Source organism: Fringilla coelebs (assembly GCF_963513975.1).
Source record: "Fringilla coelebs genome assembly, chromosome: 27".
Taxonomy (NCBI): Eukaryota; Metazoa; Chordata; class Aves; order Passeriformes; family Fringillidae; genus Fringilla; species Fringilla coelebs.
Window position 1 is genome coordinate 3,195,775 of NC_140053.1, and position 15,043 is coordinate 3,210,817.

Consider the following 15,043-nt stretch of genomic DNA (forward strand, 5'->3'; position numbering starts at 1 on the left):
TTTGGGGGGTTTCTCCAGGACTATATGACAGCCTGAATTTCAGTATTTTAAAGACATGCTAGGATTTGAATTCAGCAGTTACAGCATGAAAACTGGACTGGGATGTAAGATACAAGTCTGTATCTTAGGAATGCCCCCTCCCAGGTACATGTATGTACAAAAGGCACACATGGTACACTCAGGGTGCAGCTGTCTCCACACAGATTGAACTCAGAGAAGCATAATTCCCTCCTGAAGTGAGGCAGCTGGGCACTCCCCCTAAAGGAGCTCGCCCAGCTCTGCAATCCTCGAGCTCCTGCAGGTCCTGGCACCGGACTTGAAATGCTGGACACTGCTTGGAAACTGTGAAAAATGCATATTTTATGATTGACTTTTCGCAAATATTAAAATGAATATTATATGTGTTGTGTTAGAAAGTGATGCCCAAATTACTCGTGGATTTAGTGGTAAAAACCCCTAAATTATTCAAAACAGGGTGACACGTGGGAGGCACCACCAGACCTTGCAACAACCCGGCTGAACACGCCAGGAATGTGGAGAAGGAAAGTTCAGCTCTGGGGAGTGACCCTGGGCAGAGCCTTCTCTGGTTCTGGGGCTGTTTCAGCCAGAGGGAACCAAGTGCCCACGGACAGAGCTGCCCCTTGGGAAGGCTGTGGGCACGCTGGGAAGGCAACAGCTTCCCTCATTCTTTGATGTAAAAAACACCAATCATGTGTTTTTAAAATTTTAAAGGTTTAATAGTAATAAAATGGTCATAAAAATAGTAATACAATTAGAGTAATAATAATTTGGACAATTTGGATTAGGACAATGTGAGACAATAAAAAGCCAATCATAAAACGCTCATTTTTCACAGCTGCTGTGGGGGCTCAAGGTGCAATCCAGTGATCCCCCAGGCCCAGGGCAGTGGGGACAGCGAGCAGCCACGGGCAGGGACACAGCAGGGAAAGTGCTGACTGCAGGGAGCATTGTCAGTGAACAATGTCCCTCTGCATCCCTGGCATGCCCAGTTGGATCATTTCTCCCGGTCTGCCCTGGGGCAGCTGGGCTGGGAGGAGCACGGGGCTTGGCCTGGCAGGAGTCCTGGGGGCGAATACCCCTTGTCAAATGTGAAAAATGTGTGTTTTATTATTGGCTTTTGGCAAATATTCAAATGAATATTATATGTGTTGTGTTAGAAAGTGATGGTGTATCAATTCTCTTAAGTAGTGTGTTAAAGAGAGTTTTAGGTTATTAAAAAAAGAAGTTAAAATAGAAACTATGCTATGTGGGATATATTTTTAAAGAAAGGACTTGCAGTGAGATAGCAGCCACAGGACACCTGAATCTTTCAGAGAAAGAGAATTTATTGCTCCATTATCAGAAGAAATGAACTTCTTCCTGCCTTGAAGGTGACTTAGGATTCAGAGGAAGAAGCTGACACTGCCCAGCCAGAATCCTGGGTTGGAATGGAATTGATGCATCATGTGTGAGGTGTATGAATATTCAACAGGCTGTTGCTTTTAAGGGTTAATCCTCTGTGTACGTGGGTCCTTTTTCAGGCTTATTTTGCCCAGAAAAGGTACCCAGACTGTCCGTAACTCTTTGTTTTTGTTGTCTCCCATTGTCCTAATCCAAATTGTCCAAATTATTATTACTCTAATTATATTACTATTTTTCTAACCCTTTTATTACTACTAAACCTTTAGAATTTTAAAAACAAGTGATTGGTGTTTTCCACGCCGTGACGTCACGACGCAGCTAATGACGTCACCCACCGCGGCGTGGTGCCGCCTCTATCGTCACTTCCGGGGCGGGGCCGCGCGCGGTCGCCAGGAGACGTGCGCGTGACGCCGCCCCGCGCGCTCGGTGACGCGCGGACGGGAGCCGGCTCGGGTCAGGCGGCAGCGGCGGCGGCGACAGCAGCGGCGGCAGCGGCGGCAGGTAATGGCGGGGAAGGGAACGGGATGGAGCGGGGATGGATATGATGGGATCGGCAGGGGCTGGGGTGGGGACAGCGCGCCGGGCTTCGGGTGCGGCCGGGCTGTGGCGCGGAGGCGGGAAGGCCTCGGTCCGTACCCCCGGGCCGGTTCTCACGACCCATCTCCGCAGAGGCCGCGGCGGGAGCGGCGCCGCCATGGGGGAGCTGTTCCGCAGCGAGGAGATGACCCTGGCGCAGCTGTTCCTGCAGTCCGAGGCCGCCTACTGCTGTGTCAGCGAGCTGGGCGAGCTGGGCAAGGTCCAGTTCCGCGACGTGAGTGTCCCCGCGGCGGTGGCGGCACCGGGAGCGCCCCGGCACCGGGACCGGGACCGGTGGGGTGGGCGTTCGCTGAGTGCCGTGTCTCTCCCTGCAGCTGAACCCCGACGTGAACGTGTTCCACCGTAAATTCGTCAATGAGGTCCGGAGGTGCGAGGAGATGGACCGGAAGCTCCGTACGTTCCCGTTGGGGTGGATGTGGTTCTGACTCTGCAGCTTTTGGTTAAAAAATAAAAATAATTAAAAAAAAAAAAACCAACCAAACGCTGAAGGCAGGCTGAAGATGCAGGGCAGCGTTTGGAACAGAGCAGAGGGGTGTGAAAAACGCCAGTCACTTGTTTTTAAAATTTTTAAAGTTTAATAGTTATAAAAATAGCAATATAATTGGAATAATAAAAATTTGGACAATTAGGATTTAGGAAATTGTGAGACAATAAAAACAAAGAGTCCAGGCACCTTTTTCTGGGCAAAATAAGTCTGAAAAAGGCTCCACGTTAACAGAGGATTAACCCTTAAAAGCAACAGCCTGTTGCATATTCATACACCTCACACATGATGCATCAATTCCATTCAAACCCAGGATTCTGTCTGGGCAGTGTCAGCTTCTTCCTCTGAATCCTAAGACACCTTTGAGGCGGGAAGAAGTTAATTTCTTCTGATTAGAGAGCAATAAATTCTCTTTCTCTGAAAGATTCAGGTGTCCTGTAGCTGCTAGCTCGGTGCAAGTCCTTTCTTTAAAAAAATATCCCACACAGCATAGTTTCTATTTTAACTTTTTTTTAATAACTTAAAATTATATTTACCACACTACTTAAGAGAATTAATACAGCATCACTTTCTAACACAACACATATAATAATCATTTTAATATTTGCAAAAAGCCAATCATAAAATACATATTTTTCACGGGGGTGAGGGCACAGGCAGGGCTCACTGCCTCCAGGGATTCACCTCCCCCTGGAAAAATAACTCTGGCCAAAACAGACCCCTTGGAATAGGAGGTGAAGGAATCAGCTGCTGTCTGTAATTAACACTTTGAATGCTGTCTCTGCAGGGTTTGTGGAGAAGGAGATTAAAAAGGCAAATATTCCTATCATGGACACTGGTGAAAACCCAGAGGTGCCTTTTCCACGTGACATGATTGACCTGGAGGTAATGAAGTGTTAAGAGTTAAACTAGCATTTCACTCTGGATGGAAAGAGGGGAAATTGTCCCTGTGGGTTGATACTTGCAGGATTTAGTGGCAGGGGGACATTAGCTCAGTCTCCAGCTGTCCCTGGAAGCAGCTCTGCCAGCTCACATTGTCCAAATACACAAGTGAGAGTCCTCAGTAGGAATTTCACCACTGAAATGAGCCAAAAACTGCTGGAACCACATGGTTTGTGGTGGTGGGTCATAAAGTTGATCACAGTTATATTGATTTGAATAAACTCTATCAATCCAGTCCATGAAAGTCTGGCTGAGTGTGAGAAGTCTGCAGCTGCCTGCAGATGTGGATCTGTGCCACAGCAGGCTGGAGATGCACCTGTAAATCCTGTAAAACCTGTGAAATGCACATTGGGTGGGGATGTGAAGCATCTCACTTGCCTCTGTGTGCTGACAAACTGAATGGCACTTAATTATGGAATTAAGTCCTTTTTCTTTCTCCTTTTCACATCTTCCAGGCAAACTTTGAGAAAATTGAAAATGAGCTTAAAGAAATCAACACCAACCAGGAGGCTCTGAAGAGAAACTTCTTGGAGCTGACAGAATTAAAGTTTATTCTGCGTAAAACTCAGCAGTTTTTTGATGAGGTCAGAATACCAGTGGGGTTTAACACGTGGGATGCTGGTTCTTCTCATAGAAATTACCATTTTTATTCTCAAAAATATTTTAGTTGCTGTTTTGGACAGCAGGGTCATTTTATGCTTTGTTTGAGGAAGCTGCACAAGTTGTTTTCCATTTTTCATGCAGTACACATAACTACCCATGATTTACCTCCCACAATGCTGATTTGGGTTTGTTCTAGTTAAGCAATGGTTTGTCTAAAAATGGTGTAAAATAATGAAGATGTGAGTAGTTTTGAAAGCACCTCAGCAGCCCCAAAATTTGGTGCTATAGGGAGCACTGTCCCCAGTGGGTCAGATTTCTTTGGTGCATGTGCAGAGGACTTTAAAATGGAGCTGAATTTCTCTTCAGCCTTTAAAGTGCTATGTGGAGACTCATCAGGGTCACAATACAAAGTCCACTGAAGTAATAGATAAAAAAATTAATTAATAGAACCTTTGATCAAACCCTGAAGCTTTCAGAGGTCATTTGTGGAGCAAAGCTGACATTTAAAGTGTTGGACATTTTGTCAAATACCATCTGGGCCAGGAACTGGCAACTTCCACTGGACCTGAGAGCAGCTTCTCCAATGTCATTCATGGCACTGACATAAATCCTGCTTGGGAGAAGACATAACCCTTCCTTGTAAAGCTGAAGTATCTCAAGAGTCTTGGCAGTTCTCTCAGAGAGCTCCTGTGTGTTTTTCAGGACATGGTTTTGCTGAGTAGATGTCCTGTTTCCTCTAATCTCAGGATTTGATCAAAGAATTCTTAACGGAAATGGCTCCTGCTGTTTACAAGGGCTATTGTCCAGGGGAGCTGGACTCCTGCACACTTCAGGCCATTTATCTAACAGTTTGTTTTTTGTTGTTTTGGCACAAGGTGTTGCCTGTTCAGGCACTAAGGTTGGTCCTGTGCCAGTCATAGTCACTGCTGACACAGATAGTGCTGCTGGTGTGAGGGCTGCTGGGCTGTGGGGTTGATTTCAGTACAAAAAATCCCTTGTCTTCGAGTGTTGGATGTTCACTCACAAGTGTCCCTTGGACAAACAGGATTAACCTGATAATCCACTGCTTTGCTGTGTTAAAGTAGCACTGCCTGTTCTGAGTGTCATGTAAAACCAAGTGCTGAGCACTTCTGTATTGAGAATGAATCCCAAACTGGTTTGGGGTGGGAAGGACCTTAAAGCTCACCCCCATCCACCCCCTGCCATGGGCAGGGACACCTTCTACCAGATCAGGTTGCTCCAAGCCCCATCCAGCATGGCCTTGTTCATTACTGTCCTCTCTGCCCACTGTGGTGGGATCAAGCTAAATTTAAAGATCAAAATCAATTTTCTAAACAGTCCATGGCAGGTCACCCACAGCCTTACACAAACCAGCCATAGAAAGCTTAGATATGTCTTGCTTTTCTTTCTTAACAGTTTTCTGTAGTAATAAAACAAAACACACCAAATAACATGTGCTGCTCTACATAAAAGCAAACAGAACAGCTCACAGGTGATGTTCAGCAAAATGTAAGTGTGGACAGTTTTAACCTGTCTCAGCTTTCTGTGCTGGGGGGAGCCTGAGCAGCCCAGAGCTGCCTCTGCTCACCATCCAGGAGTGGCCAACTTCCTCCATGCTGCCCTTGCACAGCACTTTCAACACTTGAAGACTACAATAACTTGTAATTAAGACTGTGTTATTCATAGTAATGAGTTGCACAAGAAATGGCTGACTCTCCAATTCCTTCATGCTTGGCTTTTGCTCTCCAGAGTTTGAACACGGTGGGAGGGAGGGTGGCAAAATATCCCCTTGTTCTTCCTGTGACCATTCCAGCCCAAGCAGCCATTTCTTGTTCCAACACACCATGTTGATGATTATGCTCCTTTTCTCAGTCTTCTTGTCCTTGCTTATGAAGAGCCATATGAGCTGGAGAGATTTCTCTGAGAGCTTTGCCTAGAGTGTGAGCGTAAAAGAAGACTGGAAAAGTAACGGTTAATGGCATGCAGTCCCTTCTTCCTCCCTCTGACTCTTCTGCCATCTGCTTTTCTCTGTTTGCTTTGCATCTGTCACTTCTGTCTGGCTCTGGGTTAATAGATGGTGACATGAATCCTTTTTCGTTCTTGTGAACGTTGATTTTTGTCCTGTTTGTGACCTGGAAGGGGCTTGAATTGTATGGGTTTGCACTGGGCATCCAGAACTGTCACAGGGCAGGACTGCAATCATCAGTGGAGAAAATGAACCTTTTTTGAGATTAAAGGTGCTGATCTGGATGCTGATCAGGGGATCAATAAGCAATTTAAAAATGTTTAATTATGAAAGCTCTTGTATTATGCTTCTTGATTACTGTCATGGAAATGCTTGGGATATTCCAATCCTGAATGACCTCATCTAGTGAAAAACAATAACTCTGGCATATCACTCACTACTGGCAAAAACTCATATTCAAAGTAGATTTCCCAGAATCCTGTTTTCCTGCACTGGAACTGGATAGTTCTTCCATTTCCACATAGTCTCAATTTTTTACTTCTGTTAAATCCCCCAGTAGTGCTTTAATTATCCTTCCTGCTGCAGAGCTGCTGTTGCTGTGTCATTTCCTTTCTAGAACTGTTGTGCTCATCAAATCAGAGTTGTTGAGAAAGGAATTTAAGAATTGTGGAGTTTGTAATGCAAATAATCCTTGAAAAAGAACGTTTTCTTTTAGTTAAACAGTCTAATCCACATTTATTTTAAATTGTTTTGCTTTGTAATTCTAAGCAGGACTTGTCCTGAATAAAGGACACAGAGCCCAAGTGGGCCAAGCTAATTTTAAACATATATGACAAATTCTCTCTCAGGTGAGGCATATCCAAAGGTGTCACATTGTCCTTCCTTTTTCATGAGTCATCTGCTAAAATGTGCTGCACATCACAAAAGATTACCACAAACAGTGTCTTGGTTACTGGAAATACAATACAAGCCTCTAACAATTGTAACTTACTGTTCTTCAACATCCTGAAATCGAGATGTCAAACAGTCACTGAGATGTTTGGTCTGTGTGTTTCATTTTCAGGTACCAAACTTTCTTATTTTAGTTGTGTTCTCTATGAACTGAATTTCCATTCAGTTTTTGATGTTGCAACAAGTTGCCTTAAAGTTGAAAGGATCAGGAATTCCTGTGTTGCCTTTCCAAGCTGAGTGAAGGGCTCCCTCCCTCATGTAACATCCCAAGCTGCAGCAAGTGTGTGTACAAGCAGTTGAGCTGCTTTTGGTGTCAGCCTTGCAAAAACTCTCTTGTATATGGCAAACACTTTGATTTGACAAGCAGGTGAAGTGTTGGGGAGATTTTCACTCTGACACAAGTGTTGCCCAGGTACAGAGATTGGGGCTAAGTCACTTCACTTGCCACAGGTTTTGCAAGGCTGTGCTCTGTGTGTGTGTGTGTGTGGATGTGATGTGTCCTTGGGTCAAACTCTGCCTTCCAGTGTGATTTAATAAGTTCCCTTGGTGGTTTAGTGGGAAGGAACTCCTGCATTCCACAGAGGGTAGACTTTGGCCCTCTGGTTGTGCTCAGGAACTGTAATCTTTGGCATTTCATTTTATAAGCTGCAGAGGTAGAACTGAATGTGAGGCGGGGTTGAACAAGTGTGAAGAGGGTGCACAAGAGGATATGATTTGAGCATCTTTGACCTGAATTTCTGACACTTGCAAGGTATATTCCTAAGAATTTTAGCCTGCAAATTGGTTGCAGAGAAGGACAGTGTAAAAGTGTCCTGTTTTAGTGCCCTGATGGCCAAGAGATGAGCCATGTTGCCATTCTGCTCTGAGCAGTGTTTGTGTCTGATGGTGAACCATACAGTGAATAAGGACAAATTAATTTAATATCTGGGGAAATACATGAGTCAAGTGTGTTTCTCTGGTTTGTGCCATTAAAAATGGTTCTTGGGAACATCGCTGGTGTTTAAAACTTGAAATTATTTTTTAAATTCTGCCTTTCTTCAGACTTATGTATCTCCCAGCCCCTTTGTTGCAACAATCCTCAAGCCTTTCTTGTATGGAAGCCCTGCTGAGCCATTCCATTTTTCCTCTTGTTTTTCTCCTTCCATGTGTGAGTCTTGCTGTCTTTTCTGTCATCTTGTTCCTCTTTTTGCTGCCTTACATTTGCTCTTCTTTTCTTTCCTTTCCTTTCTTCTTTTCTTTCTCCGTCTCTCACAACTATCTCCTGGCTCCTCATTCCCTGCATGCCACTAACTGGTTTCATTAGATATTAATTGATTTGTGAATTCAGGCTGAATTGCATCATCAGCAGATGGCGGATCCAGACCTGTTGGAGGAATCCTCTTCACTGCTGGAGCCAAGTGAGATGGGAAGAGGTGCCCCGCTCCGACTCGGGTAATTGCAGTTCAGGATTGCTGGATTGGGGATTATCAGCCCTTGGAAGCAGCAATGCTTTGAGCACAGCTGTGGAAATTTTCCACACCAAGCAGATGAAAGCTGATCTAAAGCTGTCTGGTGCTCTCTGCTCTTTTCCTGCCTGTATTCACTTCCCAGTTCATGTTTGTGCTTCACAAGTTTCTCTCTTCACCAAACAGTTAACCCAGTTTGTTCTGTGTAAGCCTATCTGTTTCTTTCCTCAGACATTCTGAGATCTCAGAGCTTTGTTGAAAGTTGTAACTGCTGTGGCACATAATGATCTGAAATAACTGTATAGTTCTACATCCTCTTTATCAGCTGCTTCCAGGCTTCCTTGTACGTGTGGAATACTTTATCTGGACATGGGGTTTGGTCCAGTGAGGTCTAAGTATGAGCCCAGGTCACTGCCAGCCATGGCTGCTGTAACTCTTGCAGCCAATGTCCCAGAACTGTAGGGGAATTAAGGCTAGAAACTGTGTATCTAAATATCTCCCATAAGAAGTGATTTATGTATTTTTAAAATATTATTTCATTCTGTTAAAAAACAGAGCCTGTGCTGTAGTGCAGTTGTTTTGCTGTGTGTTAGCTCTGTGTATTTAGAGGACCTTTCATTTTTCTAAATACACAGAATTAACAGAACAGAATTAATAGAACCACTGGGTTGGAAGAGACCTTCAAGATCATCGAGTCCAACCCATTCCCTGACACCTCAACTCAACCCTGGCACCAGTGCCACATCCAGGCTTTGTTAAACACACCTAGGGATGGTGACTCCACCACCTCCCCGGGCAGAACATTCCAGAACTTTATCACTCTTTCTGTAAAAAACTTTTTCCTGATATCTAATCTATATTTCCCTTGTCATAGCTTGAGACTCGTTCTGGCAGTTGCTGCCTGGAGAAAGAGACCAACCCCCACCTGACTACAACTATCCTTCAGGGAGTTGCAGAGAGTGATAAGGTCACCTCTGAGTCTCCTTTTCTCCAGGCTGAACACCCCCAGCTCCCTCAGCTCTTCCTCCCAGGGTTTGTGTTCCAAGCCCCTCACCAGCCTCGTTGCCCTCTATTGTATTTGTGTTGCCCACAGATGAGGGAAGGAATGATGAATGTGACTCCATGCTCTCAGAAGGCTAATTTATTGTTTTATGATACTATATTATATTAAAGAATGCTATACTATATTATACTAAAGAATACAGAAAGGACACTTACAGAAGGGTAAAAGATAATAATGAAAACTCATGACTCTCTCCAGAGCCCCGACACAGCTTGGCCCTGATTGGCCAATAATTCAAAACAATTCACATGAAACTGATGAAACAATCACCTGTGGGTAAACAATCCCCAAACACATTCCAAAGAAGGAAAACATAGGAGAAGCAAATCAGTCAATTGTTTTCCTTTTTCTCTGAAGCTTCTCAGCTTCCCAGGAGAAAAATCCTGGCCAAAGGCATTTTTCAGAAAATACTAATGCGACAGCCCTCCTCAAGAACTAACGTTAAAACAAGATTTTTATGGCTTTCATTGTGGTGCTAGCCCCCAGTTTCCAGCTGTGCTGGCTGTGGGGGGCTCAGGTGCAGCCCCTCAGGCCGTGCTGTCCCCTTGCAGGTTTGTGGCTGGCGTGATCAACCGCGAGCGCATCCCCACCTTCGAGCGGATGCTGTGGCGCGTGTGCCGCGGGAACGTCTTCCTGCGCCAGGCCGAGATCGAGAACCCCCTGGAGGACCCCGTCACGGTAAGGGAGCTGGTCCTGCTTTAGGGCAAAATTGGGAGAAAACCTCCAAAAGGGAGCCCCTCCAGAAAGCAAACCCACATGGCCCCTCCTCCCAACTGGTTCAGGAAGGATTCCTCAAGAGAAGTGGAAAGAACCTGTTTCTTTAGCAGGCAAAGCAACCCCAACACACAAAATGAACAATACCAGATGACAAATTCAGAAAGTCTCTCTTGGGGGTGGTTGCTCTGTTATCAGTCCCTCCAGCTCTGGGGCAGCTGCTGCAGCCACAAGGTGCAAACTCTCGGTGTTCCCAGGTCGCAGTCCGGGGCAGGCTTGAGTGGTTCCAAAAAAGGGAAAGGAAAAACAGTCCAGGGAAAAATTCAGACTGCTTAGCTGAACTAACTAATGAGCAGAAGCAAAAAGCAAGAGCAAGAGGAAAGCAAAAAGCAGAAAGCCAAGCAAAAAGCAAAAGCAGCACTATGTACTGCCCCATCTCTGTGTCCTGTCAGCAGTGGGGGAGCAGGCTGATAACCAAACAAAACAAAACTTTCACTCTTCAGAGCCAGTCTTGAAGGCACAGAACATAATATCCAGCATAAAGAGAGCACACTAATGGGGACACAAACATCATAATGTCACCCTAGGACAGAGTTCCTGCTGCAGCTAAACAACATCTAAACACAGGAGGATCTTCAGATAGAAGCCTCTGTCCTGTTGAAGTTGAGACAGAGACAACACTGTTGAATTTGCAAGCAACTCCAACGAGGGGAGAGATGAGAATCTGACTCCCATGTTTTTAGAAGGCTAATGTATTATTTTATGATATTATATAAAAGAAATTTTATACTAAAATTACACTAAAGAAAACAGAAAGGATACTTACAGAAGTCTTAACAACAATGATAATGAAAAATCATCACAGGGGGTAAAAACAATTCACATGAAACTAATCAAACATGCACCTGTTGGTAAACAATGTCCAAACCACATTCCAAAGCAGCAAAACACAGGAGAAGCAATCAGATAAATATGGTTCTCATTTTTCTGTGAGGCTTCTCACCTTCCCAGGAGATGAAATCCTGGCAAAGGGATTTTTCAGAAAATATGACAATAACACAGAGCAATACATTCCATTTTCAGAAGGCTTCAAATGCATGCTTTTTATTCATTCTTACAAAATTCATAAGTTTACTCACTGGTCACCAGAAACAAAGTGCTCATTGGAAAAGACACTTGCAGGTTTCTCTTATTTATCCTTCTTTCTTTCTTGGTTTCTATGTCAACAACCTCGGTGGGAAATTCTTTCAGGGGTAAACGTGGATCCTCTTCTCAAACTTCTCTCTGGCTCACAGAAGTCACTGTAAAACCTCTTCCACACTGTTCCTCAGTGAGGTCCATCCTAGCACCTGCTGCAGCCTTTGGGCTTCATCAACAAATGTTTTCCTGTTTCATTAAAATAAAAATAGGAGGCTGGATGGGGAGTGCTTTTGGGAGGAGGAAAACAACTCAAAACATGCCCTGCAGCAGGGCCTAGTGACTTCTCTGGCCCAAACTGCAATGAGTAGTGATTCTTTGTGGGAGATGCTCCTTGGGACATGGGCAGTGTGTAGCTCGTTTCTCTGAACTTGAACCTTTTTTTTTTCATGATTCACTAATCAATAGTTTAAACATCCACCTTAGATTCGTTCACATTACTATAGGAATAAATAATAAATGTTGTGATTTGGCCTGGTTTTACATCCAATGTCTTCTGTGCTCAAACCAGTGGGCACTGCCCAAACTTGGGGCACCCTTACCTAGTGAAGGGCTGCCCTGGAGCACAGAGCCAGGAGGTGAAGCTCAGTAACAGCCTCTCCTTCTCACGTGAGGCTGATGTGTTCCCTTGTCCCACCAACCACTGGTAGCTGACCTGTGGAATCATCAGTCTGCTAGGAGAGACTTTGTTCTTATTGTGCAGAACTTCCTTAAATTGAGGGTTACACCTAATGCAATTATTCTTGAAACATTATGTTAAAATTTCCTAAGTAAGGTAGAACAATAACTTGTCAACAAATGCAGGAAAGGGGCCCTGGCTGCCCCCACGGACACAGCTGTGTAAGGAATGTGCCTCTGGCCTCCCTGGGAACCACACTGGTTAAAATCCACTTTTTTAAAATCTTCATTCACTCTTTTGGCTTGATTCTGTAGGTGAGCTGTCTGCTGATAAAATCTTTGTTTGCTGATAAAATCTTTGTTGCTTTTGGAGATCTTACCAGGTTTTCCCATTTACTGTATTGTATAGAATCAATAATGGATAACCTGGGGCATTTTGCTTCAGTGAACACAAATACAGTGCAAGTATTCCGTACTGAGGCTGAGAAAATTGCTCTCCTTGTGACTGTTCAGTGTTAATCAGGAACATTTCTTGACCTGCTGTGCATATCTGAGCTCTGATAGACAGACTCAGTGAAAGGAAAATTAGAATGCTGGTAATTAGCCAATGCTGATTTCTACAATTCTTTCCTTTGTTCTAGGGGGATTACGTGCACAAGTCTGTATTTATCATCTTCTTCCAAGGTGACCAGCTGAAGAACAGAGTCAAGAAGATCTGTGAAGGGTATGAAAGTCTGTAATTGAGAGCTGGGCAGCTCTCAATTGTTTGAAACACACTGCCATGGCTTTATATCAATATTTCTCAACTCTCTGTTTCACAGTGGCTGCAGGAGCAGATATTTAGACAGCAAATTAAATGTGCCATAAGTAACTGAAACACATTTTACAGTCACACTTGCCACTCCCCAGCCTGTAATGCTCAAAGTACACAACTGCTGTGCTAGGGAATGCAAAAAACCAAGGCATTGGTGATTTCTGAGACAGGCCTGATGGACATCAGTGGGATATTCTCACAGTGGAGACAACAGTGACTGCTTCTATCAGCAGTTGCACTGGTGTGGCAGCATCCCCCCTCAGCTGGATGGCTGCCCAGCCTCGTGACAGTGCCTGGAGACACTGGGAGCACAGGGAGCAGAGGATTCTCTCCCACTTCTGTTTTCTTTAGCACTCAGCTTCTGCTTTGGCCTGAAGCACTTCTGCTTGCCTTTGATGTAGGGCTGGAGCTCTGCTTGACAGTCTCTGCTGATCAGAAACTTCTCTCAAGGTGCCTCTGGCTCACCCCTGAGTGATTGATTTTATTTCCATCACTGTCACTGAGGTGCTTCCCTGTCTTCCAGGTTCCGGGCCTCCCTCTACCCCTGCCCAGAAACACCTCAGGAGAGGAAGGAAATGGCTTCTGGTGTCAACACCAGAATTGATGATCTTCAGATGGTAAAATAACTGGGGCCAATGACCTTTCTTTGTTTTTCTTTCTTTTTTTTTTTTTTTTTTTAATAATGTGGTTGAAACTTATATTGAGAAACTTTGGATCCTGTTAAAACAGGAGGATCTTTGCCCCTATGACATGACCACGTTTTCACCTTCAGGTAGCTCGAGACCAGCAGTGCAAGAGAGGTGTTTGGGGACTGCTCAGTTGTTTCTGTGTCAGGATTTGGGATGGGTGGTTTGGTCTTTCTCAAATAATTACAGAGAACTCCATACCAGGGAGAAAAGAGGAACTTGTGTAGGGAGATCCCACAGAGCATGTTGTGTAACTGCCTGCTTCATCTGCAAGTACTTTGAAAACATTTAAACTTTTTTCAAGCTGAGATGCAGCAATGCTAACATTAATTTAGCTCTTCCTTTTTCTGCCTGTCTTTATATTTTCATGTTGTGCTGTCCTGAAGAGCTTCTGCTTTACAACTAATCTCTTGTGCAGCTGCCTAAGTGTTGGTAAAATGTAATTAGTACCCAGATCTCATGTGTGCCACCTCTGAAATACCTGGTGCTTGCTTCAAGGAAGAAAGGCAGTATGTGATAAGGTAGAAAGATTTAAGGGATTTGAGACAAAAAAATGAGAAAAGGTTCCGAAACTAAAAGGAAAAAGGGTTGAATTTGACCTACTTATTTGATACAGAAACTGTCTCAAGCAGGGAGTTGTGCAGTGTAGCTCAAAAAATATTTTAAAGTAGAGAGGAACTCAGAAGCAATGTAACTGCTGTAAGCTGCATGTGCCTTCTGTCCTCACTTTCCCTGCAGTCTAAGACTTTCCACTCTGGAAATCTGACTTGGCCTGAGTTTGATATGTTCCAGTTGGAAAACACCCTCAGTAGGAAACACTTTCTCCTTTTCCCTTCAGTAAACAAATCTTTCAGGGTAATGAGTGTGTTTTTTCAAGGCAGCACACCCTTTACTTGCAGAGCTCTTCTCTGCTCTTTTAACCTGGGTGGAGGTAATACTGTTCCCTGTGATCTTGGCACAGTTAATTGTTTTAAACAACCACTGGCCTTGGAGCTGGTAGAGGAAAATAATCAGAAGGTGTCCCTGGAAAAAGCCCTTGAGCTTTTCAGCAGAGCTAATTACTGTGGGGGCTAATTACTACATCACAGACTGCAGGCATGGGGTGGGGGTCATTCATCCTCTGTGGGAAAGGCTTCTCTTGTTGGTGCACTTTGATCTTTGGTCCATGATTTGGCCTCATCTTTCTCCTGCTTGTCTGAAAGGTGCTGAACCAAACTGAGGATCACCGGCAGAGGGTTCTGCAGGCAGCTGCTAAAAACATCCGGGTGTGGTTCATCAAAGTGAGGAAGATGAAGGCCATTTACCACACCCTGAACCTGTGCAACATCGATGTGACACAGAAGTGCTTGATTGCTGAAGTGTGGTGTCCTGTTGCTGACCTGGATTCCATCCAGTTTGCTCTCAGGAGAGGCACTGTGAGTAGGTGCTGTGGCAGCACCACATGGCTTCACTGTTCATTGCCTTGTCTGTTGTGTGAGCCTCTGAGCACCATCCCCTTGGGCTGCTGGAATCACAGAGGACAGTTTATTTAGCATGCAGGA

The 15,043-nt window shown here is 44.5% G+C and overlaps 1 protein-coding gene across 2 annotated transcripts in view; it reads left to right on the top strand.

Moving 5' to 3' along the window:
* The first annotated feature begins 1,804 nt into the window (after positions 1-1,804).
* Positions 1,805-15,043, top strand: part of ATP6V0A1 (ATPase H+ transporting V0 subunit a1) — a 31,556-nt gene continuing 18,317 nt past the window's right edge. Inside the window, exons 1-10 of one of the 2 annotated variants that reach the window (XM_084222374.1) lie at positions 1,805-1,923; positions 2,092-2,233; positions 2,334-2,412; positions 3,291-3,388; positions 3,901-4,029; positions 8,293-8,396; positions 10,025-10,151; positions 12,644-12,726; positions 13,340-13,433; positions 14,705-14,917. In XM_084222374.1, coding sequence (XP_084078500.1) covers positions 2,117-2,233; positions 2,334-2,412; positions 3,291-3,388; positions 3,901-4,029; positions 8,293-8,396; positions 10,025-10,151; positions 12,644-12,726; positions 13,340-13,433; positions 14,705-14,917 — 1,044 coding nt within the window. In that variant the 5' untranslated portion in view covers positions 1,805-1,923; positions 2,092-2,116. The remainder of the gene's footprint in view (positions 1,924-2,091; positions 2,234-2,333; positions 2,413-3,290; positions 3,389-3,900; positions 4,030-8,292; positions 8,397-10,024; positions 10,152-12,643; positions 12,727-13,339; positions 13,434-14,704; positions 14,918-15,043) is intronic. The other variant, XM_084222375.1, reaches the window with a different exon arrangement.